At 46.6% G+C, this 26,140-nt stretch overlaps 1 protein-coding gene across 1 annotated transcript; it reads left to right on the top strand.

Moving 5' to 3' along the window:
• The first annotated feature begins 665 nt into the window (after positions 1-665).
• LOC307236682 (growth factor receptor-bound protein 10-like) lies at positions 666-24,738 on the top strand. Its single transcript, XM_080009170.1, has 16 exons — positions 666-796; positions 3,020-3,107; positions 6,078-6,339; positions 6,610-6,733; positions 15,263-15,419; positions 17,063-17,178; positions 18,536-18,610; positions 18,723-18,860; positions 18,985-19,095; positions 19,806-19,904; positions 19,993-20,070; positions 20,442-20,558; positions 20,743-20,809; positions 21,940-22,027; positions 22,127-22,220; positions 23,752-24,738. Exons 1-16 carry the CDS (start codon positions 746-748, stop codon positions 23,896-23,898), a joined length of 1,812 nt encoding a protein of 603 aa, XP_079865296.1. The 5' UTR covers positions 666-745; the 3' UTR covers positions 23,899-24,738.
• Positions 24,739-26,140: the final 1,402 nt, after the last annotated feature.

The raw sequence follows: 26,140 nt of genomic DNA, 5'->3' as shown, positions 1-26,140 counted from the left end.
AATTCACTTTGGACAAAATTGTGATACGACGATTGATTGATGATACGGTACGAATGGAAGACAAGCAATGATATAAAATTACTGCCCAACTCACATGTACACCTACGCATGCACATACCCAACCCCGATTTTGACATTATAAATGTTTTCCCTGTGTCATTTTAAATTCAAAAATACCTCTTGCACTGTGACCAGTAAAGCTGAATTACTCGCATTCTCTGAAGGCAGAAACAGAAAATGTCAGCAAATGTCACAGACTCCCAGCTTAGCTGCTTGGCTATTAGCTGCACATACGATCAGTTCCACTTGCCCTTTTGTGCAGATGTCAGATGCACACGTCAACCCGAAAGTACACAGGACTATAAGGAGAAGAATTGCCGGCGAATTGTGCATTTATCAGCAACGGGCAAGATTTGAACGTACATATACAGTACATCCAACACATTTAAGTGCACAATCTCAGTCAGCAGAAGGACCTAAAGATAGCTGCGCCCTAGTGGAAACTGTAATTAGAGAGAGAGAGAGAGGGTTTGTGAGGAGTTTTCTATGTGACTGCTGTGTTCACAGTCTGCAATTAGCTACATTTGAACTGTTTATTTTTCATTTTTCCCATACGTCTTTAATTGGGCAGGCCTCTGGGTTCTGATTAGCTCTAACACGTCCACAGATAGTGGCTTGGGTGTGGTGAGCACACCGACAGGTGAATGCAGTGATTTCTCTGCTGAGGTGAGGACCTGAGAGCACCATGGCCTTAGCGGGATGCCCAGACTACTTCCTGCTGCACCCAAACTATCAGGTAAGAACAGGCTGTTGCTGTGTATTTCGTCTTTTGCACATGTGTACTCAAAGCAAAAATGAAATAAATTGTCCTGGAGGTTTGTCCATGTATAATCAGGATGCAACAAACTTGTGTTGCTATTTTAATCAATTTGAGAGAGAGAGAGAGAGAGAGGTGAAGAATTGAGTCCTCCATGAGAAAACTAATCTGCATTCCCCCATATCCCGGCACTCAATTGGGGATCCAAAAAAAGAGGAAAAAGTTGTCAGAGAGAGAAATCTGAATCTTAGCCATAGGCTAGGGCAGATTTACGATCAAATCGCCAATCTGTGATCGACTCCATCGATCGCAATTAACGGACAATTTTTTTTTTAATCCGCCAGGAAAAATCTGAGCATTGCAATGGTGTAAGTGCAGTTTACTGTGTTGTAAAACCTGGAGGGAGAGAAGGAGGGGAAGAGGGAGAGAGGGGGGCGGAGGCTCTCGTCCCCTCCGCTCAGAGCTGTTGACTAACCACTTGGTTTTCACTTCCCTCCTCTATATGCAAATCTTGTGATTATAATATAGAAATATAAAATATAATCTCAGAGAAAGGTCTAGATTTATTTTATTTCCTTACTCTCTTACTTGTATGGAAAGGAAAAACGTAAACCAATCTCAGAGAATTGGAGTGGAGCACCGTGCGTGCGCCAGTTCCCGACCCCCGTTTTATTTTATTTTATTTTTTTCCTTAGTTTCCTACATGTATGAAACAACATTTTTAAACAAAACTGAGTTAAGGGACTGCCCTGTTCCGTCCATGTATTGTAATGGGGAGACTGCATTTGACGCATTACATCACGTTCCATGCGCGCGCCCCCTTCCCGATAAAAATCGGCAATTGGAATCACGATCGCCCAAGCCAGAGCCAGAGATGTGTGGGAGGAAGGTCTCTCTCTCTCTCTCTCTCTCTCTCTCTCTCTCTCTCTCTCTCTCTCTCTCTCTCTCTCTCTCTCTCTAAATATCAGCATTAAGAGAGACTCCTGTCTGAGTTGTCGTCCGTCCCTCCTCCCCCTCCAAATGGCTGCCTGTTCTTGGGCCATGTTCCTGGAGGTCTCAGGTCAGCGGCCGGTGAGGAGGTGGTTGCACTGGAGACGCCGCACGCCCCGGTCTCGTGCTTGTTCTTTCGACTAGCGCCGGCCTTCAACCCCTCGGGGCTTCTCAGCGGCTCGGACAGCGTTGAGGGAGCATGCGCTATAGGAGAAATTATGGGGTGTTTACTCTGGTGGTGAAGGCCTGCAGCCTTATTGTCGAACTCTGCCGGCTCAGATGGATATTCAGACCGGTAGATGTGTGGGTTTCTTAGCGTAGATGGTTCACCAAGTACATTTATTTTGCTCTCTCCAATCTCTCTCTCTCTCCACCAATTTCAACGATGTCTCTTGGGCCACAGGCCGAGCAGTCCAGTTGCCTTCCTTGGAAAGTCTTTCGCTGCTGCTTCCTGGAGCTATAAATCTTCGTCTCGGCATTTATGGATGTTTTCGGAGCGTGTGTGTGTGTGTGTGTGTGTGTGTGTGTGTGTGTGTGTGTGTGTGTGTGTGTGTGTGTGTGTGTGTGTGTGTGTGTGTGTGTGTGTGTGTGTGTGTGTGTGTGTGTGTGTGTGCATTTTTATGTGCACGCAAGCACAACCGCACCTCTGGCCGCGAGCAGTTCCTGGAAGCGATGCTTCCTCGTTCCTTGTTTTCCTGGAAAAGTGGGGATTGAAAATTTGTTTTTGTTTGCCCCCCCCACGCCCGCCCCATCCTCTCTTTCACTCTCCCAGCAGCGCTCTCACCCCGAGATCGCTGCAAATCAGACAGTGTGTAGATATTGTCCTTCAGTGCTTGCATGTGTGTGTGTGTGTGTCTGTTTCCTAGGTGTGCAAGGTGATTAACAAATATGCATGTGGTTTACCTGAGTGATATGTTTGTTTTTTTTCAGTCCAGGGGGTTGAAAGGTCACAGTTGTCACTTTAGGGTCATTGTTCCTCGAGAGCAGAGCAAAGTCTGGCGTTTGGCCCTCGGCGCCCTGTCACGTGTGCTTTTTCTCGAGCGTGGTCACACTACATAACGCTGCTGTGTGAACGGGTATACTCGGCTCGACTGGTATATTTTCTTATTTAATATCTGTTATATGTTTTTTACAGGCATGGCTTATACAGTGCCAATGTGGGAGGAAATGATTAATCTGCCGTTATTAATTCTTCTGTTTTATTTTTTTTAGGAAGCAGTGGATCGGACTTCCTCTCGCAGGCCAGAAGAGTTGATCGTTCCAGGTTTTCAGCGTACGACCAACCCTTCACATCATCATGGTGACTCCTCTCCTCTGTACCCTACTCCCACTTCTCCTCTTGCTTGTGACACTTGCCAGCAAACAAATGTGTATTTGGAATTAAGTTAGTTAGTTAGTTTTGAGAGGGTTTTAACAACCAAATTGGCACTTTCAAGCATTATAAAAACATTTGATTTGTCATTTGATCATTTCTGCTGAATACACACTCTCCGCACCTCGCTTCACAGGGCCACGTTCTGACACATATGAGGATCTCGTTCTCCTAGAACTCGCTGTCCTCCCACCATGTTGTCTCCTCACTGTTTGGAGTCTGCACTCCAGATGGAGACGGCCCGGTCAACATTTTTGCTGCTGTTTTTACTTGATTACTCAGCGTTTTTTTGAGGGTTTTTTTTCTCCCCATAGTCCCATAGAACTCCCTTTCATTGAGTTGGCGCTGGACAGTGTGGGTTGAAACTGAAGGTCAGGTTGAATCCGTTTTGCGGTGGTCCCAGGTTCTTCCTCAAATCTTTGATAAACTACTCTCTTGGTGCAAGGTCTAGGGAGGTTTCCTACAGTGCCATGGACCATCTTCTCTCAAGGTCAAGGTTTTGTGGTTCCAGTGCAAACCAAAGAAATGGATACCAAAAGGTCAAACAATTTCAGGAAAAAGCCTTGCATTATTTAAAAAAGAAGTGTGTGTGTGTGTGTGTGTGTGTGTGTGTGTGTGTGTGTGTGTGTGTGTGTGTGTGTGTGTGTGTGTGTGTGTGTGTGTGTGTGTGTGTGTGTGTGTGTGTGTGTGCGCGTGTTCGTGTACGGGTGTATGTTAAGGAGGCCATAGGTCTCTGAGGCATGGGGCGCAGGAGAGGCATGTGCATTCCTATTCAGCCAGAGCTGGCTAAAGACAGGCCCAGCTCAAGCTTTCTTGGTGTGAAAGGTCCGGTTAAGGCCTAACTGTAACTCCCGCTTGACTCCCGCTGCTGCCAGAGACGAGTCACCCAACAAGCAGCTGTTTCATCACCCAGCCCCCATTTTCATTAGCTCGGGTTTCCTGCCCTTCCATTGCCCTGTCCCGGTTTCTCAGATGACTGAGAGCTGCTCTGGGTCGCAGCTCTCAGGGGAGAGTTCAGCAGTTCTATGGTGCAGCATTTAAGATTGGCTTATAATCTAAATTGTAGAGGCCATGAAAAGGGAGAGGAATTGTAGACAGAACTCTTCTGGACTGCGGAGGCCTTTGCCAGAGTTCAGCTCTGGCTGCCAGAAGATGTCGACAGAGCCGTTGAAGGGTGATATTGCTTTGTCAGTGTAATGATATTGTCTGGATAATCTACTGCCATATACAAGCTAAACATGATACTAAAAAAAATAACTTGCCGTGCCTTTTATTGTTGTAGATGCCAAAGCATTGCTACGTCCTTTCTTGTCAGAAAACCGCAGGATCCACTGGCATCTCATCTCTGCTAGCACATTTTATTTCATGTCCAACCATGCACACTCATAATGTTCTTCATTCAAATATACTTGACAGCAGCCCATGCTTGCTCTCTCTCTCTCACTCTCTCTCTTGCTTGATTGCTCTCTCTCTCTCTCTCTCTCTCTCTCTCTCTCTCTCTCTCGCTCAATTTATTACATACCTCTCTTTAATTATTAACTCTCCTCTCACTTTTTTTTTTCTCTCTCTCACTCCTTCCCTTCTTATGTGTCCCATCATTTGTCCCGACTGACATCCACCCCTGTCCCGCTCATGAACCCAGGCATCATATGACCCTGTGTCCCAGACTCTCCTCTCCATGTTTGTATTAAATTCAGTATGTGTGAGTCACGCTCACTTCTTGGTGATCAAAGATCTGTCCTGCCTGCGCTCTCTGCGTATGGTACGGCACTGGTCGGCCCTTTGAACTTGGAAAAGTAACAAGCTGTTTGTGTGCACATGCACGTGTGGTTCCCCTATAGTGTGTGTGTGTGTGTGTGTGTGTGTGTGTGTGTGTGTGTGTGTGTGTGTGTGTGTGTGTGTGTGTGTGTGTGTGTGTGTGTGTGTGTGTGTGTGTGTGTGTGTGTGTGTGCTCACACTTTCATGTTTTGGTGCCCTACTTTTCCCTTATCGCGTTCACCATGCACACTTGTTACCTCCAAGAGTGCCAGGAATTCTTTGGAGTGGAACTGTTCTTAAAAACATACTGTTGACACTAGCTTATTCCCTACTGGGGTTGGACATTTTCATTTTTTTTAGTGGTCAACGACTAACCAGAATTTCAGTCGATTAGCCAACTAGCCGTGACGTTATCACCCCCCCAACATAGACCGTTAACCGCACGTAAAAACAGTTACCAGTACATAAATACTATAACTACAACTATTTAAAATGATTCTTTTATTTTTCCAAATAGACAAAGTGCTACAGTGACCAAACAAAAAGGAGTGTATCCAGAGATGACAAAATAAAAACGGCTAAAATTACAAATGACTCCACATCACAGTAGTAGAACCGTGGACAGCTTCATCCCACACAACGAGCACTCTATACCTTTTCCCAAATTGGGTAAAATAACACCACACTTAGCTCCGTCTCGCCGCCATCATTCTCTCATACAAGCACGTTCTACTGTGTGCTACACTTGTTAGAGTCCGGCGGAGTTTCTCATGAAGTGTGTGCTACACTTCCCAATGCCCATCCCTATCCCCTACCTCGTAATGTAATCCCCTAGGGCCGTAGCATGGAAAAGACGTGCACAACAGAGGAACTTAAAAACCACTATAATAAAGCATGCATGAAATGTTCGGCCCTGGGGGGGCCAAATTTTTTTTTTAAATTTACATTATGTAATGAACACATGAACATTTGTCCAAATCAACTTACATCTTATTCATACACAGGAGTTTCGCATGCTACCAGGAGGAGTCAGGGATCAAACCGGCAATCTTCGGATTCCTAGACAACCCACTCTACCGCCAGAGTGTTTGAGAAACACCTTTTCGACCCCACTCACTCCTTGCTTCGCTCTCACTTTAGATGATGACGTGGATCTGGAGCAGCTGGTGAATGAGATGGACTCCTCCATGGAGAGCCTGCACTCAGGCTGCGGTGTGCGGCCTGACACAGTCCCTCTTCTGCACAACGGCCATGTGCATGCTCCCCAGCACCACCAGCGCCACCAGGGCCAACCTCTTGGCCGTGGCTACGCCCCCATTCCCACTCAACGGCCAGCGCCCCCCTCCTCGCCCGGCCGGGACAGACTGCAACGCTCTCAGCCCATGCACATCCTGGCCGTCAGGTAGTGGCCGCGCCAACACACACACACACACACACACACACACTATCTTTATCAGGTAGAATCCCCCCTCCCTCCCTAGGGATTCTTTACAGTCTATTTACATTCAGACATAATCTCAGCAAACTGGTTTCGAGATGACATTTTCTGGATCATAAAAGCACATTTCTTTTTCCACATAAACTTTACCCCAGAAGTATGAACAGGGACTTCGATATTGTATCTGAATCAGCCAGCTGTTGAGGGTGTATGTGTGTTTGTCGCCCTCCGCAGGCGTCTGCAGGAAGAACAACAGGTCCGTCCCTCCTCCCTCCCTGCCATCCCAAATCCCTTCCCCGAGCTCTGCAGCCCATCAGGGTCCCCCATTCTCAGCCCCATCCAGATCCCTGACAACATCGTAAGTCCCTATGGGTGCCAACAGGTTGCACGCATGTACACACACACACACACACACACACACACACACACACACACACACACACACACACATATTGATATTTTGATAGTGAAGAAAAACAACCTGAAAAGTACATTAAGAATAAATGCCCGGCTGCGGGGGGCACCTTAAGCCCTGCTGGTTGCCAGGCTTGCGTTACACTGGGGGAAACCTGGGTATACATTTATTTACATTTATATGTGTGTTCTCTGACCTGTTATGTTCTGGGAGAGCAGTGTGTACATGTTGACTTTAGCTGTGTGCACCTTTCCTGCTAATACGCAACTATTCACCAAGAGGTTATCTGAAAGTGCATGTACTGTATGTATGTGTGTTATTGTGGAAGACACAGTAATCTGTCTCAGAGTGCAGGGGGATACGGACCAGGAGCCGGCAATGTTTTTATTGCAAGCGGTAGATTTCCAGGATGCCCCTGGCTGACGGAGGACTGGGAGGGCAGGGTTCCGGAGCAGGGCTGGGAACGTCTGAACCCTTTCAATTCCACACTTTCTGACTACACAGACGCTCGTTTCCCGTTCACACACACACCCTTGTGTGTGTGTGTTACAGACGGACTCTTCCTTCCCCGAGTAGAGCCTCCTGTTCCAGGAATGTCGTGTCCTTGTCGGTGAAGTTCTCAGGGTAACCACCCTAAACAATGAGTTATTTTAGACGCTGTCTCCTTCTCTGTCGCACATACACACGCACGCACACACACGCACACACACACACACACACACACTTGACAAGACAGTTTACTATTGTTGACATCATCTCACATGTTCAGGAGTCAGACAGCGACTTTGCAATTTCCACAAGGGATCTTTTGTGCGATCGTGTGTGGGTGTGTTTGTTTGAGACTGAAGTTGAGTGTGGGTTATATCATGTCTCCCAAAACCTTCCATTCCCTCACAGGTCTTAAGCCTGTCTGTCCAATACAAAGTAGTTAAGAGATGTCTCCATATCCTGTCGGTTGCCTCAGTCGCTCTGGCCGCATCGCAACCACGTAACATCTCCCCCAACGGTGCCTACATTTCCTAGTCATCTTCTACGCCGAGAGATTGTGCTGTTACTTGCCTGGTACTGCTGATAAGTGCATTTGAAATCCTCGAGACTTAAAGACATACCGTAGCCAGTTTATGGCAAATTGAATGAAATGATTCGTAGAATTAAATCAATGAGGGGTTTTATTGAATCGGGGCCAGGGCAGCTACAGACGTCTGTGCCTCCCATTGGCATGCTCTGTTGCGTAATAAGAAAGCCATGTATGAGTAGGAGTGTGGTTTGTGTCAGAAGAGCTGTATATCTCTTGAGGGTTTGCAGTCGGATGTATGGAGGCTGGCTTCCACAACGCTGCAGACACAGCCGTATACTGTTTGACTTGGCATAGTTCTATCGTAGACCAGACAGAATCTTTCACTCCGCCCTCGGTTCCTCAGTTTTATCATATACAAGGCAGAGTGTCTCTCTCTCTCTCTCTCTCTCTCTCTCTCTGTCGTTCTCCCTCCAGCTGTTGTGTTTGCAATGTGAACATTCTTCGCTAAGCCACGGCCTTTTCTCATAGCTCTGACTCACAGAGTTACACATCCTCTCTTGTGAACCAGTAAGATTATGTTTGTGTGTCTGTTTGGCTGCATGGTAGATTTGTGGTCCGCGTTGCCCTGTGATAACATAAGTGGATTTGTCCGCAGGCTGCTTGGAATGCTTACGACAAACTAGAGAAAGGTTCTAGGAATAAACAAAGTCTAACCTCTGACCGTAGTTAACACTGAGCTTTGATAATAGACGATTCCCACGCATGTTGGGGTTTAGCTTTGGCTCACCCCTAGCAAGTCAAACAAATCTAGATGGAGGGCCATCCCCGGGACAGAACCGTCATTGGGTAGCTCCCACTGTAATATGTCGCCAAGTTTCCTATCGGAGGAACAATAATAACCACTTTGTGCATTAGCAATGTATCAATCATTTTTATTACACGGGTCTATGGAATACTCAATTCCGCTTTGTTAGTTTGTGGCAATCAGCGGTCAATAATTCCGAATAATGATCATTGTCACAGACAATCACTTCCCCCTTCCTCTTTTCACGTCCCTGACACTGCCTACACGCTAACACAAGCTAGCGGTGACGCTACGTAGAAACCCCTGACAGGGTGATCAGGATCCCAGCGCAAAACAGATGGGTCTTGTTTCACTTCACATTATATGGCTTTGGATTTTTAGGACTGCAATGGTGAACACAACATTTTGGCTTTCTTTTTTGGCTTTCTGAACCCCCCTCTACCCCCTCATTATTTCTCTGTAGTCAGCTGATGTACCTCTGCACGCAAGTCTCTTGATCCACTGTGTGTGTGTGTGTGTGTGTGTGTGTGTGTGTGTGTGTGTGTGTGTGTGTGTGTGTGTGTGTGTGTGTGTGCGTGTGCGCACGTGCGCCTTGTTTTTCAAGTCTGCACATTAACATGCATGTGTGCCCATGTGAATGCAAAGGTGAAGGCACGTCATGATACGGCCTGCTCATGTTTGTGTTCTCAGCACAGTGGCGATTCATTATTTATTGTACATAAAAGGTTAAACAGAAGGAAGAAGAGAGGGAGCGTCCATCCCTACACAGAGAATTCTCAGTGCCATGAACTATTTGACCCCCCCTTTGGTGTTCTTCACATATTTTTCATGTTCAATGTTGTCAGATCTTTGTGTGCATTGTACTGTTACATGGAGTGAGTCAGAGGGAAAAATGACACCAATGTTTGGCTGTAAGTTGTTTGGTATGCATGCTACTGTAATCAGAAGTGCAATCTTCAGTTGTGAAAGTTAATCCAAAAGTTCCAAAATAAAGATGGATAATCATAATCAGACCGACATAATTGCCCGAAACACATCCAAGAACAAGAAAACGAATATCTTGGAGTAGCCCGGTCCTCAGCCCAGCGCACTAACTGTGGAAGGTCCTGAATCAAGCGGTTCATGCTCGACAACCCCACAGATGCCAAATAATTGAAGCAGCTCTGTATGGAGGGGTGGGGAAGGAATTCCTCCACATTAACGTAAAAACTGGGGGGCTTTTGATATGTTGTATTCAATAATATTCAGTGTGTAGTTCATAAATAAAATATGCTCAAATGCAGGAAGGAATATGACAAGAGGCAAATACATTTTCACAGCTCTGAATAACAAGACTAACTTTCAAAGTAAAGTGTGTCTCTCTCTCTCTCTCTCTCTGTAATCTGTCTTTTCATGTTATTAAGGCAAACACACAGCAAATTCCTCTTTCTCTCCCCCATTTGAGAAAATAGTGTAATGCAAATTCATATGCCTGCTATGTTGACGCCAAGAGTATTGTTGGGACATAGATGCATTCTGACTCTCGTAATCCAATGCCTTCTCTCATTCTCTGACATTTCACACACTAAACCTAGATCCTGTCCTTCACAACTTGTATTACATTTTACAGCCTGTAACAATAAGATATTTACTGATGCAGGCAAACACAATTGATTCCATTCCTCGGTGAGTGTCTCCAAGAGCTGTGAAAAGCACAACTGGCCAATGATGTAATTGATAGTTCCCAGGCAGGGCCAGCACAGAACTGCTGCCTTTTCCTTTCAATCTAAGTTCACATAAAAAAAATGCTTTGTCTGGCATTGATGCAACTTGCGCTTGATGAGTTTGTGGCGGATAACAACTGTATCAGAGCCCTGAGTTCAAATCACTTTCAAAAAACCCTTCACCTCCTGTTCAGTTGTCACTCCACATGACACAACAGTGACCCCTGGAGGGACTGGCTGAACTGTGACCCAAGCCCACAGACCTTGTCATTTATTCCGTTATGGTCTCCGGTATTTGCTTCTCAACTGGTTTTCATCAACTGCTTTTCCGGACACATTGGCGAGCAAATAAATATCCTAGCAAGAATGCTGTGATAGAAATTGTGTAGGGGAGAGCGTTTGTATTCAAGCTTCCTAACCCTTACCCAGGACAAAGGTGTGGTTAAGGAATATGGAGTTTGTTTGAACCCTGCGTGTCCGTATTTAACCATACGTCCCACGGACGTCTCCACTCAAAAGTCCCGATAGATAGGACCGAAAGGCCATCGAGCGTTTTAGCAGCCAATCCGTGGTGCGCTCACACATTGGGTGCGGTAGGGAAGGGCTGTGTCAGCGTTGGGTCATGGAAAGGTGAGGAGGGGAGCCCGTGAGAGGGGAGCATTGCGGTGGCCCGCCGTTGGGGTAAAATTAGGTTTGGCCGTCCGTCTGCAGGACTAATCAGCTCTGTCTGAGTGGGAGAGTAAACGACGGCCGGGGAAGTTTGAGTACTCTCCCAGTGACTTTTATCAGCTGACCAACAGTCACTTGGAGGTTCCCATATATTTATGAGAACCTTGTGGCTTCCCAATCCTCTGACAAGCTGCTCAGTGTTGGATACAGATGCACCGATCCACTTATTTTTTTCAGTTCAGATTCCGATACATATGTGCCAATACCGATACTGATTCGGATACCAGAGCTCTTTTTTCTTTTTTCAACGTGATTTTATTTTATTTTGCCAAAACTTTTTTCTACTCCACATAGATTATAAACCCTTGAATATGAAAACGACTCATTGAAATCGGGTGAGAAATTTCCCATCTACTCGTGTTTGTTTACAGTCCAGTCTTGCCCGTTCCAATGTGGCGGCGACGTTGACGTATTGCAGCAACGTGCCGAAGCAGTCAATCCGCCGTCCATGGCATGGGTGGAACAAGGATCTCCGATCATGGAAGATCTCTTTGGTTTTAAACTGGATGCAACCGGCAAGCCGAAGGACATAACTGTGTCGTTTTTAATCCTCATCCGACAATTCATTTCAGCGTGGTGCTGCACAAATAGAACTACAACTCCCAGTAGCTCTGGCGGTGCACATTATATACATCCGAATCATGACGTCTTATTTCGAGTTTTGGACTGGACAACACAGACACAATCAGCACTGGGGACCAATAACCACAATGTCCACCCCTCACCCTCTCTTTCTGTGGAAAGAGAGGTGGGGGAGAACAGTGGGGGTTGGGAGAGAAAGAGAGAGGAGGAGTTTGATTGTAGAATGAATCACGGTGACGAGTACCTGGCTGTGTGAGCACGAGTCCACACATTTTATATACATACGAATGTGTGCATTCACACAAGAGGAACAGGAAAAGGGTAAAGAAGGGATAAGGCACAGAGCGAGACTGTCACACGCTAACTGATGCGACAGAGGAGCAGAGCATTCTTCATTTAATACCCCACCCCGCCGTCACACACACCATGACTCCGGCTTTATCCATACACTCCATTCTGTGCACGTATGTGTGCTGTGTATACATGCCGTGTTTGAGGTGCCAGGGCCGTGCTGCTCTCCAGATGGCTTAAATGGCTCGATTGGGTGTGTGTGTGTGTGTGTGTGTGGGGGGGGGGTGCGCGCTCTAAAGTGCGCCCCTAAACCCCCAAGGCTGGAGCTGATTAGCATAGCTTACATTTCTGATTGTGTGTGTGTGTGTGTGTGTGTGTGTGTGTGTGTGTGTGTGTGTGTGTGTGTGTGTGTGTGTGTGTGTGTGTGTGTGTGTGTGTGTGTGTGTGTGTGTGTGTGTGTGTGACATTTCTCATGCAGACTGTATTAGAGGCCAGCTGGGATGGTCAGTCCACACATGAGCCTGATTATGACTCAGTATTACATTACTTACATTCCTCCCTAGTCTCTCTCTCTCTCTCTCTCTCTCTCTCAAGGCAGAATCGCTGAGCAATAAGCCATGCTCTTCCCCACCCCTCACGACCCCACTTCACGCGCACACACACTCACCCCTGAGTAACACCACCCCTCCGCCACCCTCTGGCTGACACGTGATCCGGGGCTTCAGATCAGAGCTGAAATTTTTTCACTGCCGACTTCAAACCTCCACCCCTCCACCCGCCCACCGCACCCACCCCACCCAATGCTTCGTGGAGCAGCGCACATGCTGCCCCTGTTTCCCAACTCACACTCTCGCCTGTCATTTTTTTTTTTTCCCTTTTCTTTTTTCCCCTCTTTCATTCAGCTGAGGAGGAGCAGAGAGCGGAGGAGGCGAAGGGTTTACGTTTGACATCATGAGAACACTAGGAAAAGTCAGTGGGAGCTCAGGAATACTTTGTAATGACCCGTCGCCATCGGCCACATTTGTGTGTGTGCAGGCTTGTGCCTGCGCAGAGTATTGTGTGAGATGGAGGGAGTGTGTGGTTGGGTGATTGGCTTAGTAGTTCAATGCATAAGTTTGTGGTCCGTCCTTGTAAAAGTGTGTGTGTGCGCGTGCGTGTGCTTGTCTGTGCGTAGGCGTGTGTGTAGGCGTGTCCGCACTGTATGAGAGAGGAAGAAAGAGAGAGATCCACGCAGCCTCAAGGTAAAGAGTATGTAAAAGGTAGCAGTTCTTTGCCCCCACTTCCACACTGGGCTAATCCACTGGCTCAGCCAGGAAGGAGAGAAGAAGAGGAGGAGTGGAGCGTCGGCTCACACCACTTGCAGCTCAACCTTTATCCTGCCCAGCACGAGAAGAAGGGGCAGTCTCTCGCTCTCGCTTGCTCTCTCTCTCTCTCTCCTGCTCTCTCATTCTCTCTCTGTCTCCTGTTCTTCATCTGTACCTCCCTCTCTTTTTTTCTCCCTCTCTCTCTAAACCCCCCCCCTCTCCCCCTTCGCTCTCTCTCTGTCCTTCCCTCCCTCCCTCTACCTCTCTCGCATTCTCCCTGCCAAGCTGTCCCTCCCTCTCCCTTCCTGACTTCCTGTCCTTTCCTCGCCCTCCTTCCTTCCCTCACTCCCTCTCTCTCTCTCTCTCTCACTCTCTCTCTCTCTCTCTCCGTCTCCTTGTGTCACTGGAGAGTGTCTCAGTGTGAAAATGCCATCCTGCTCTCCAGACTGTTGCCTCTTTCAGACTGTGGAGGTAAGTGCGCGCGCATGTGTGGGAGAGAGAGACACAAACTATCAAGATAATTTCTTCTTTGTCTTTCTTCTTAATTTATTTATATATATATATATATATATATATATATATATATATATATATATAGCGCATACACACATACTCCACATTTTGTAACTTGGTCAAATCTTGAAAGTACTTTATATTATGGGATGCCAGGCAATTCAGGGTGAGGAGTTGTGTGTGTGTGTGTGTGTGCGTGTCTGTGTGTGTGTGTGTGGGGAGAGGGTGATGTCATTTTCTCGGTGCCCCGGAGTCCCTTGTGGCCGTGGCACTGCTGGTTCCGTTGGTCGCTACCACCAGTCACTGCCGCAAGGCTCTGGGGCTCGGCGACACGAAGCGTCGCGTCATTTTGTGTTTGTGTCCTTTATTTATTTTGGATGTGGTTCTTTTTTCGCACGTCGCTGTGCCTTTGTTAGCCTTCGTTTTACAAGCACCTCACTAGAAACCCCCCCCCCCCATTTCGTCAAGCCCTATGCCTGTTTTGTGTGATACTCCACAAGGAGTTTGTCCGTGGCTTTTTATCTTACAGTACTTGTCGGAGTTCAAGCAAATTTTCTGCCGTTAGACAAAGGGTAATGTGTGTGTGTGTGTGTGTGTGTGTGTGTGTGTGTGTGTGTGTGTGTGTTTCTGATTCTTTGATGTGTGTCAGAATACAGTAAGTCAACTGGTGAATAATCACGCTCATACTTAAAGGATGGGTTTGTCATTTTGACATGTGCGTGGGCATATTGGCATATGGGTTGGTGTGTGTGTGTGTGTGTGTGTGTGTGTGTGTGTGTGTGTGTGTGTGTGTGTGTAAAGACAAAGACAAAGCTGCGCATGTGTGTATGGATTTGCACCTACCGTGTGAAACAGCTGAACTCCGGTTATCTGAGAAGGAGCCTGCTCTCGACCAGTGAGCAAGGAGGCAAAACTATACACAGTTTAAATGTCGCTCTGGGCACTCGGCCGAAAATGGCTCAAAATGGCGTTTCAATGGGAGGCACTTCGCTCGAAAAACTGGATCCGGTGGCTGCAGCCAACGTCGCAGTTCTACTTTTTGAGATATCTGCCTGGTGTTTACGCGCACAGTATCGGAAGTGTCTGATCGGTAGGCAGGCTAGCTTGCGTGTTTGTGTGGGTTTGTTGGGAGAGAGAGGCCGCCTGGAAGTTCATTTGCTCGTAGAATGCATGAGTCTGGAACAAAATTGAGGTGAAGCAGGGCTCGAAGTCTCCAGATAACTGCGTTTTTTTACTTTTTTTTGTCTCTCCGAGTGATTATTAAAAAAAAAAGAAAGAAAAAAAAAAATGTGAAGAGCGTTTTTTTTCCAGGGTCAAAACTCCTCCGATGGACATGACACAGGACAGGGTTATGGAGGTAACAGCCGCCGCAGCTGTTTGCTTTCTTGATTCCTTTTTTCTGCTTTGTCGCTCATAAACCAAACGCTGCATGTATAGATATATTTTTCTTCCCCCATTACAAATGCAAGTACGTGTACTGTGTCTCTCGTGGACTGAGTGCTCTGCTCCTTGTCTGCCTGCTTTCAGATAGTAAAGGTGTGGAGCGAGGATGGAGCGGGAAAGGTGTTGGAGATCCTGGCCGACATGACGGCCCGGGACGTCTGCCAGCTGCTGGTCTACAAGAGTCACTGCCTGGACGACAACTGCTGGAGCCTGGTGGAGCACCACCCCCTCCTCGGCCTCGGTACCCACACCTGTGTGTGTGTGTGTGTGTGTGTGTGTGTGTGTGTGTGTGTGTGTGTGTGTGTGTGTGTGTGTGTGTGTGTGTGTGTGTGTGTGTGTGTGTGTGTGTGTGTGTGTGTGTGTGTGTGAGACGGGTCAAACCTGAGAATTTGTGTCTCGTGGGTAGAGACACCTTTGTGTGTACTTTAAGAGTATAGTGTATGTTAAATCAAGTGTTGCATACAGTGGTTATGAGTGTATGTGTGTGTGGGGAGGGGCTCTATAAGCCTTTTCCACATCCCACTCACATGCCTCGGAACTTGCTCCCAAAGAGAGGAAAAAAAGGGCTTGCTTCTTCATTTTTGGTCATCTTTGAAGCTTTGTTATGCTTAAATTTGTTTTTTCCCTGCATCGGTTTTTGTTCTGGGAGAGGCTTTTCCTATTTGGGGTTGTATTTTTAGAGTCAAAGGATCGCTTTGTGTGCCTTTTGCTGCATGATCACTGTTTCTGGCCGGGAGGGGGGCGGGGATGCACTGGAGAGATGGAATGTGAGGTGAAGAGAGGAAGGGAGGGGAGGGGTGAAGAAGTGGATGGAGGGAGAGAGATGGAGAGAAAGAGACAGAGGGGGGAGACTTAGCGTCATACCAGAGCGGAGAGGAACCAATCGGGGCTCTGCATCTGACGAGCCCCTAGACATCTCAGCCAATCAATCTCTCCTTCCCCCTCCACAGGAAATTCCCCTGCTAGCAGCCAACACACACACACACATAGACACACACACACCTCCACTCCTCTTACTGCGACCAGTACACTGCACTTTTTAAACCATGACTGTGTGTGTGTGTGTGTGTGTGTGTGTGTGTGTGTGTGTGTGTGTGTGTGTGTGTGTGTGTGTGTGTGTGTGTGTGTGTGTGTGTGTGTGTGTGTGTGTGTGTGTGTGTGTGTTCGCTCGCGCGCGTCCTCAATAAAACCGTGAGTGTGCTAGTTAATCTGGAGGGGAATTACTGGCTAAATCCAAGCTGCTGCCATTTTGTGTGTGTGTGTGTGTGTGTGTGTGTACGTGTACATTTGCACAGATACTGTGTTAAAGCAGAACCAGAACATTTTCTGCCACTATCCATTTCCAATCAGCTGTTACTCCTACATCGTACACTGTCATATTTGAGAAGGGAAGAACGGACCACACATACACATTTAATCAGCCTGCGTCACATAGTGTGAAAGCTGTCTAGATATATATTTATATATATGTGCGTAATGGGAGGCGCGGTGCTGGACTTTGTGGCTCATACTGCACTCATGACTCTGCTTTCGGTGTTCAGCTGAAATACATGACATCATCCTCCTGCAATGCCTAGTCAGTCCCCTGTGTGCTCTCTCTCCCTCTCTATATTTCTTTCTCTCTGCCCCTCTCACACAAACCATTTTTCCCATATCTATCTCATCGTTCTTTTCCCATCCTCCACTGCACCTTCACCGCCTCTCTCTTTTCAGTTCCCCCTCCTCTCCCTGGCTGCCTGTTTCTGTCCACCGCCTCAAATTAGCATGGTCAGTGAGGCTCTTTGTTTTTGCTTTGCTCGTCTGCAGGAGCTGGATATAAGCGTATAAATAATGATGCAAATGGAGCAACGTGTTTCTAAGCCCCCTCTCTATCTGTGTTTGCAGAGAGATGTCTGGAGGACCATGAACTGGTGGCACACGTGCAGGCCTCCATGGGCAGCGAAGGAAAATTCCTCTTCAGGAAGAACTACGCCAAATACGAATTCTTCAGGAACCCCCTGGTGAGTTACCCAACGATAAATTCTCAAACTCAACCACTCTTTTTTTTTTTTTTTTTTTCTCTTAACCTGTGCTGTCAGCAGGCAGAAGAGGATATTGTCAGGTATGCCATTTCATCCAAGACAGATTTAATCTGCAAGTGGAGTTCAAATGATCAACCTGCAAACCTGCAAAGACAAGATCTCCGTCCTTTGGATGTCAAATCATGTCCGATGTTCACAGATGTTCTTTCATACATCTGTGGCCGCTACCAACCCCCCTCTCAGAGGACAACCTCGCCATCTTCTGATCAACTAAACAACTAATCTAAAAACTAAAAATTGGAGCATAAATTATGGCACATAGCCTCTTCCTGTAACAACTAGAGCAATAAAGCAGAAGAGAGACAAATCAGGAAGGTGTTCAAGGGAGGATGTAAGGCAGATCCTGGCACTGTGTATGATGTGTCCACCCGTGTGTAAATGGGATTATTCCCCAAATAATTTAAAAAAAAGTATGAGGTCAGAAGTCTATTGCCTTAGAACAGCAGAAAGCCACCTAACATCCCACGGCCGCTGGAACATTCCAAACCCAAAGCACCGCAAATGCAAAAGAACCCTGAACCCACAGAGAAGCCCAGAATCCAAAACACCCACTCCGACTGATTTTCTGTCCCTTGTTTCACACCGCCTACATGCTGCCACAATAATGTTAGCATTAGCTAGCAGTGGTGCTACATATAAACTGCAATGGAAGACTTCACAATGCAATAATGAATGAGGTTAGAAAGCGTGTGGCGGAGGGCCATCAGAGGAATTCAGAGGTTGAAAGTGGGTTGAAAGCTCAGACACCATCTGGTAGCATCTGCTCGCACCCCGCATCCTGATGTGTGACTCGGTGTTGCCGGGCTCTATGGCATCTCCCCCCCCCCCCCCCCCAACCCCATTACTGCGGAGGTGATTTAGAGTGTGTCGGAGCCAACTAGTGACCTCAGCACTGTGGTAATGAGCACAGTGAAACTGGAGTCCTGTCCGCGGCCTGTCAATCTCGCCGAGAGTGGTACTGCCGCGGCTAAAGAAGGGGATTACATCAGCGGGTGAGATCATACTGCATCCACTCCTGGCTGGCTCTCGCTCTCTCCCTCTCCTGCCATCTTTACCTATACCGCTTTCTCCTTTCCACACTTCTACAGTATCTTTGTCAGAGTCCCTTTTCTCAAACTCCCCAACCCCCACCCTCACACATTCTGTGTAGGGAAATATGAGCACAGAGCCTGCGTCTAAGTGGTTTCTAGTGTCTCTCTCTCAGGGAGGATCCATCCATTCGACCTCTGTTGCCTTTTTGGTTTTTTTTAATGTTTTTGTTTTTTTTCTCTTGCAGAACTTTTTTCCAGAGCAGATGGTGGCCTGGTGTCAGGATTCCAACAGCTCCATCCCTCAGTCGCAGCTCTTACAGGTGAGGCGGACTAAACTCGCTAAAAATGCCACAAGTCTGCCATCAATGTTCTGTTATCCCATGCTCTTCAAGGCTAGCAAATTGTGATTTTCATTTTTTTTGTCCTTTCAAGAACTTTCTCAACTCCAGCAGCTGTCCAGAGATCCAGGGCTATTTGTACGTGAAGGAGCCAGGACGCAAGTCCTGGAAGAAACTATACATGTTCCTGCGGCGTTCCGGCCTCTACTTCTCCTCTAAAGGAACATCCAAGGTGCCGAGAAATGTGCTATGCTAACATCATATTTATGTACAACTAAATAAATTTGTGTGTATATATACTGTATATATTCAGACAAATTATTACCGAAATACTTATCATAAATATGTCTTTTTAGGAGCCCAGGCATCTCCAGTTGCTGGCTGATACAGAGGAGAGCAACGTATTCACGGTCATCACAGGCAGAAAGCTTCACAACGCTCCCACGGACTACCAGTTCAGCATCAAGGTACTGATGAGTTAGGGTTAGACTTTCTCCTTAAATGTCAGAAAATTCTTATATACAAGTATCTCAATATCATTTTTACAATTTGATAATTTGACTCCTCAATTGATATTTACATTTTGCGTTCTGTTAGAAAGATGACCACTTTCATAAATTGTAATATTGCATCGCGATATTGATTGATGAATATGATATTTAGCAGTATATTTGGAATCCGAGAAATGTGATTGTATTGAATTTGGAGGTTTTGATTTAGATGAGGGTTTTTGATTTTTTTGGTTGAATTGGGTAAATGGAGTCTGTGTTTGAGTGAATGGAGTTGTCTGTTCTGTGTTTGTGTGTGTGTGCACGTTAGGCCAGGGCAGGGGGTTAAGTCTGCTCAGCGGGGGTCTGAACAGACACCCAGCACTGTGTGTCCCACTCCAGGATTTACCCTCGCTGGTCTCCTACTGAGCTGGGATAAGCGCAGTGGGATCAGCCTAGACGGGGACAGGGAATCTGGGCCTGCTAAAACAACCTCCAACCCCCTTCACACCATACACTCACACGCGCGTGTGCACGTTGTTAGGGCCGGCTTGTATTATCACTACGGTGCCGTTAAATGAAAAGGATCGAAACCCATGGCGTGTCTGTTAGTCCATTGTCTGGTGTCTTCCCTCTCTCCGCAACATGCAGGCGTGTGAAATTATTTATTTTTGTTTTCTTCGGTATAGCCCAATAAGGCGAGGAGCGACTGCAAAGAGTTGAAGATGCTTTGTGCTGAGGATGATCAGAGCAGGACCTGCTGGATGACTGCATTCAGACTGCTGAAGGTATCTTAGCTGTAGCCAAAATCAATTTTTTTGCCTTTTTGCACACTGCGAAACGCACATTGATCCCACGGTATGGCTTTTGTTGCAGTATGGAATATTACTGCATCAGAATTACAAGGTCCCCCAGTCCAGGAAGTCTCCCCTCTCGCACTTTTCTGCTCCTGTGGTGAGTTTCTGCTCCCAATCCGCAAGCCAAAACTCAAAGGACAATCAATACATACCTTTCTCTCTGTTATTCAAACAAAGCAGACTATTTGCATAACGCAAACATTCTTGCACAGATACACACAAGGATAGATAGATGTACTGTATGTATTTCCCTGCCAGCACATTCAATTCTAAAGCGCTCTAAAGCCATATTTTGTGTATGCCTCCCCCCATCCCCCTAGAAGGTCCTAGCTGGCATTTTGTGGATTGACTCAAGTGGGTCTCTCTGCAGACAGGATTTGTCACGCCCCAGTTAGTGTGTCTGGGCTTGTTTAACCTCTGACCCCTGTCTCTCTCCCCCTGCACCTCCCCCCCACCCCGACCCCATAGCGGAGCGTGTCTGAGAACTCCCTAGTGGCCATGGACTTTTCGGGAAGAACCGGCCGGGTCATCGACAACCCCGTGGAGGCCCAGAGCGCCGCCCTGGAGGAGGGGCAGACCTGGAGGGTGAGGACAGGTGGTGTTGGGCTGTTTACAGGAAGTAAAAATTAAACCAAGCCAATGTATCTCTAAGATGGAAAGTGTCTAAACATGGAAAGATTTAGCACGAGGGTGAGTTTAGCTGGATGTAGGAGTGGTGGCTGTGGTAATTTCTCAGACCTGAAATCGCTCTTGTCTACCCCCCACCCAGAAACGGAGCCAGCGCATGAATGTCCTGGGCAGCCCCAGCCCCGTGCACCCGCCTTCTCTCAGCACAGGTAACCATCACATCAAACTGAACAGGGCGTGTGTGTTCGATTATCCTTAGCACTATCCCCAAAGCTGCATTGCATATGATTTGGGGTGTACAACAGCCTGTAAATGGTAGTCCCTCTAGGAAGTTACCGTTTTTATGATTGCGATAATTAATGCAATTCAACCTCCCTGTGATCCCTGCAATATTTGGGAGGACTTGCAATTTTGCTAAAGTTCCAGATTTTTCCACATTAAATGGCCAAATCTTAAATTTCTCACCCTTTCCCTGAGAAGATTGAGCCTAGTTTATATTATAGACTTCTTACTGGAACCTGAGTAAAAGCACCATATTTTATTTGTTTGTAACTTTGAGACCATGAGACTTTGTTTTAGAAAAGAAGAAGAATGTGATGAGTAAAAAAAAAAACAAAAAAACAAGAGTAAAATATTTCCAGATGCTTACGATGTGCATCATAGAAATGTATCATAGGACGTGATTACATAAGACTGCAAAACAACACAAAACGTCTCAAATTGCGTCACAAGTTTGGAGAAAAGCTGCTGCAAAATAAAGCATTTTGAGTGGCAACAATCACAAAAAATAGACACTGAAAGAGACTGAAATGGTCTGAAAATATACCATGCTTTGTCCGCTACAGGGAGACTGTATGTTATTCCCTCCTTTTTGAAAACCATGTCGACCAAAATCCCTCCTCCCCATGTCACAGTTCCTCACATTTTGCGAGGCCAACAGCTTTTTATGAACCTCCCTTTTCCCTTCCTGAGTCACACACACTGGAAACTGTAAATTTAAACTTAAATTTTCCATAGATGATTGGATGGACAAGTAACTCAATCCAATGAGTCATTGGTGCATACAGTCAGGATTAGCATTGAAAAGAGCACAGTTCCTTGCAGTGGAGAAAAAGTCAAAGTGACCAAACTGTATTTTCTAATGCTGGTATGTTGAAGGTTTTGTCATTGTTGACTAAAAGTCCCAAAAAGCATTGCATCAATAATCATCCAATGGAAACCATCTTATGGGCATATGTATTCAGGGATGTACTGTACTGCACCTCAGGCATTCCTATCCATTACGACCGGCCTGTTTGGAACACGTCAGAGTATTTTCTCACCACCGTTTCTCTGTCAGTGATCCACAGAACGCAGCTCTGGTTCCACGGTCGCATCATGAGGGAAGAGGCTCAAAAGATGATCGTCCAGCAGGGCCAGGTAGACGGGTAAGAGGTTCTCGCCGCGGATGGGAGGTTTGCTTATAACTGCGTGTCCAGGGGAAAAGGAAGTGCTCAGGATTTCTTTCGCCTCCTCTCGCACCTCAGGTTGTTCCTGTTGCGGGACAGTCAGAGTAACCCCAAGGCGTTCGTCCTCACTTTGTGCCACCACCAGAAGATCAAGCACTTCCAGATCCTGACGGTCAGTCAGTGCTCTGGGATACTGAGACCTGAATTTTGGAGTGTCGGACGACAATATTTACAGATCAAAACCCTAACTTTTGGTTTAGTTTGGAGCCATGGACATAATGAGTGAGGGATAATGTGCTGAGTAATCTTCCGCGTGACACAAGAGCCCTGTGCTTGGCTTTTTTGCGGTAATGACCACCTGGCTGCACATTATCCCGATTATAACAAGATTACTTGTTAAATAAAATAAAGCATTGAGATGTGATACCGATCTGAAATGTTGTAACTAGTATTGCTTCTTAGCTTCCACTAAGAGAAATAGTCGACAATATTGTATCTAACACGAAGCAAACCTAAGCTAATTTATGTTATTATTGTGAAATTGGAAATAGCTGCACATTTGCTGCACAGCTCGCACATATAGTGAAATTGTGAATTGTGTAGTTTCAGTCTTAAATCACTTCTCTATTCAGTTCATATTCAGTTAATTTAAGCGAGAAAAACATCACCCAAATGTAAATGTAGCTCTGAATAGCTCCAGACTAATTCTTTTCATAGATAGGCCCAAATTTAAAATGTTGTTTCTTCACATTACTCATATAATTAGTTAAATGTCATCCTTGGTGATTCTTGGCATACATGCAAGACAATTCAAAGAGTTAGGAAATAAACAATTGTATTCTTATATAAATATTTGCTTTTATGCATGCATGTATACTAATACTCTTTTACCAATATACTGTAGATTTAGGCGGGACCAATTAGATGACAATAAACTGCAGCCAGCCGCTGCAGTCACAGTGATAGATGCGCACCTCGCACAATTTGTCATTTGCCAGTTGATGGGAAAATTGCTTTATTCACATTTTTCTTAATATACATTTTTTTATGGAAATGGGTCCCGGGTCAGGACTTGCTCTCGAGCCCTGGACTGTTTGAAAATGGAAATCTTTCTATTTTTATTTTTATTTTTTTTGGCCCTTCCGCTGGTGTCACCACGCGTAAATCGGGGGTTCCCAAACTGGGGTAGCTGGGCCTAGATCGGGGGTACGCCCAGTGGGATATCGGTGATGTGAATCAGAGCCGGAGAAGTGGTTGCCCGTGACTCCTGACATTATTATCAGACAGTTGTCACTATTCAAAAATAACCGCGGATTGCCGCTGTTTACCAATCACAATCAAGTATTCCACAGAGCAGAGTGTGTACCGAAATAATTGAGTTAGAAAAAAAAATTCTCCGGGAGAAACCTCTAACCTGTTTATCTTTGAGAAGAAGAAAGAAGAGTGACTTATTTTCTGCTTTAAAAAACAGGACATTGATATTGACAGCTTGATGGCATTTTGATGGGACTCTCTCATATGCTACTTTATCCTGTTATTACACCAATATCCAATGATTCTCTCTCTCGCTCTCTCTCTCATTGATTTGTCTCAGTTATTTTGTACTTGTGCCACTGAAATCAGTAAATACAACATGTGCTAAATAAAGATTTTTGTTGTTGTTTTTAACTCAAAAACCCTCTGTTTTCTCGATCTCTCTCAAGTGTGAGGAAGAGGGCCAGATGTTCTTCAGCCTGGACGACGGCGCCACCAAGTTCACGGACCTGATCCACCTGGTGGAGTTCTATCAGCTCAACAGAGGAGTGCTGCCCTGTCGCCTCAAGCACCCCTGCACCGCCGTAGCCTTGTGACGCCCCCCCGCACCACCACCACCACCACCCAAAACCCCGCCAGCCCCCCTCCCCCATGGAATTGAGATTCCCCGCTTTTTTCCAGATGCTATCACGAACAGACGTGATGCAAGTATAGACGGCTGGATTTTCCAGGGCGGCTCCCACTGTCCCACCAAAACCCGAACCCCAGGCCAGATAAGCTACGGTGCCCCCTCCCCTGTCCCCCACCCGCCTGGCTGGGGCTGGGAGCACCCACCCACCACCCATCTTCAACTCGCTCGGTGATCATCAGGGACAGGACAGACCTGGGACCCACCGGGTCTCTAGCGGATTTTAACCGGCATCTGGGAGTTTTCTAAAGACGAAACAAAAAAAACAAACAAAAAAACCCCCCCCAAAAAAAAACCTGTGCAGTCCAGTCCAGATAAGCTGACCCCCTCCCCCCCCAAAAAAGAGCAGACTTTGGACTCGGTTGGACGGACGGACTGAAGACGGCTTGGAGACATTAAGTAGCGGTCGGAACAGGAAGCGGGGCGGAGGCGGCCGAGCAGCAGAACGACTGGTGAAAGGAGGGAACGCTTATCAGGAAGAGAGGAGTCGATTACTTGATGTCATTTTAAAAGCAAATGCTGTTTTTTTTTTGTTTTTTTTTTGTTGTGTTTTGTTTTTTGGTTTTTTTTATCATTGCTTTTGAATCAATTTTCTTCCTTTTTGTTTTTAATTTGCACTCCCGGGGCGGATGGACAGATGGAGCTGTCCCCTCAAGCCCCGAAGAAGCTGTCTGTCGGCTTCTCGGCTCTTCCTCCTCCTCCTCCTCCTCCTCCTCCTCACTTCCTTTCACGGCTGTTTGTGCAGTGCCTTCCAGAAAAAGCATTCTGGAACATGTTTCTGGAGAGGGAGGGAGCAAAAGGGACGAAGAAGAACCCCCCCCCCCCCCCCCCCCCCCAAACACACACACACACACACACACACACACACACACACACACACACACACACACACCTTTCTACTATTGTTCTTTTGTCTAAAGCGTTGAGTCTGTTTTGCCTTCGGTGAGGTTGCATATATGAATGTTTGTTTCCTTCCTTCTGTGTTTTTTGTCCTCACCGCTTGCACAGTGTGATTTGAGCTGATGTGATGGTTGGTGGTATGTTATGGTATGTTGAAGGGTTGGAGACGCATGTGCAATTTTTATTTTATTTTTTAGCCCCCCCCCCCCGTACCACTTTCACCCGCAGTATGTAATCGCTAAAAACACGAGCACTCCCAGAATGTTTCAATTTCCTATTTTTATTCTTATTCTTCTTATTGTTGTTATTCACGTTGGATCAAACAAACTTGACTTGAAAATGTCTACGTTTTTGCTCGCCGCAAGTAAAAAAAAAAAAAAAAGAGAGAGAGAGGAAGTCTGCATCTCAGCCGCACGTCCAGCGAACAGACGTCAAAGCTTTATTACTCCCCTGTTAAGATTAAAAATCGGTTATTTAAAAAAAAGAGCCTGTCGTTTCGAAAAAGCCCTGACTTCATCCAACATGAATGTATCGGCGACGTGTGAGACCGGGGGACGGGACCCGGACGCGTGTGTCGTGTGACCGGGAGCGGCGCATGTGACATAACACCTGCCTTAGAAATAGACTTACCCTCCCGTCATCTGCCCCGTGCAAGATTTACAGGCGGCAAATAGGGTTAGCTCTCTGCCACTCTCTCTCTCTCCCTCTCTCTCTCCCTCTCTCTCTCTGTGTGTGTGTGTGTGTGTGTGTGTGTTGTCACACCTGCCACCGCCGCTCCAACGAACTTAAATAATTTGCTACCGACCAGGCCTTAGTTCAGCTAGGGCGAGACTCTCCAGGGATTGGATAATGCTTGAACCCCCACCTCCCCGTGTCCAGCCTTGTAAGCTATGAACCCCTCCCCGCGCCCCGCCATTTTTCGACCGGCAGCACTTAGTCCGGTGCCGTCGACTTTTTTAGAACGAACGGAGAGCGAGCGAGAGAGGAGGGCAGGAAATTTTGCACGGTGTTCTTTTTGGGGGGGATTCATTTTTTATTTTTTTTTTTCCTTCGGCGGCCCAACCGCCTACCCCTCCTCCGCCCCCCTCGTATTTAATCACTGTGTTGTTACGCTCACCTGCTCCCGAGTGCCAGCCTTCGCGTATACAGTGTGTACAATATGGGTTTTTATTTCTTCTCTTAAGTATGTGAAGCGTTGAGGAAGACGTCGATCTCACACTGAACCTAGGTCGCAGATCACTATGTACGGC

Source organism: Zeus faber (assembly GCF_960531495.2).
Source record: "Zeus faber genome assembly, chromosome: 1".
NCBI classification, from domain to species: Eukaryota; Metazoa; Chordata; class Actinopteri; order Zeiformes; family Zeidae; genus Zeus; species Zeus faber.
The sequence above is the reverse complement of the archived record's forward strand: the minus strand, read 5'-3'. Positions and strand labels throughout refer to the sequence as shown.

Coding starts and splice junctions, on each gene's coding strand:
- LOC307236682 (XM_080009170.1), top strand. CDS start 746: ATGGCCTTAGCGGGATGCCCAGACTACTTCCTGCTGCACCCAAACTAT. Junction 3,108..6,077: donor CAACCCTTCACATCATCATG/GTGACTCCTCTC, acceptor CTCTCACTTTAG/ATGATGACGTGGATCTGGAG. Junction 20,559..20,742: donor AGGAGGGGCAGACCTGGAGG/GTGAGGACAGGT, acceptor CCCCCCACCCAG/AAACGGAGCCAGCGCATGAA.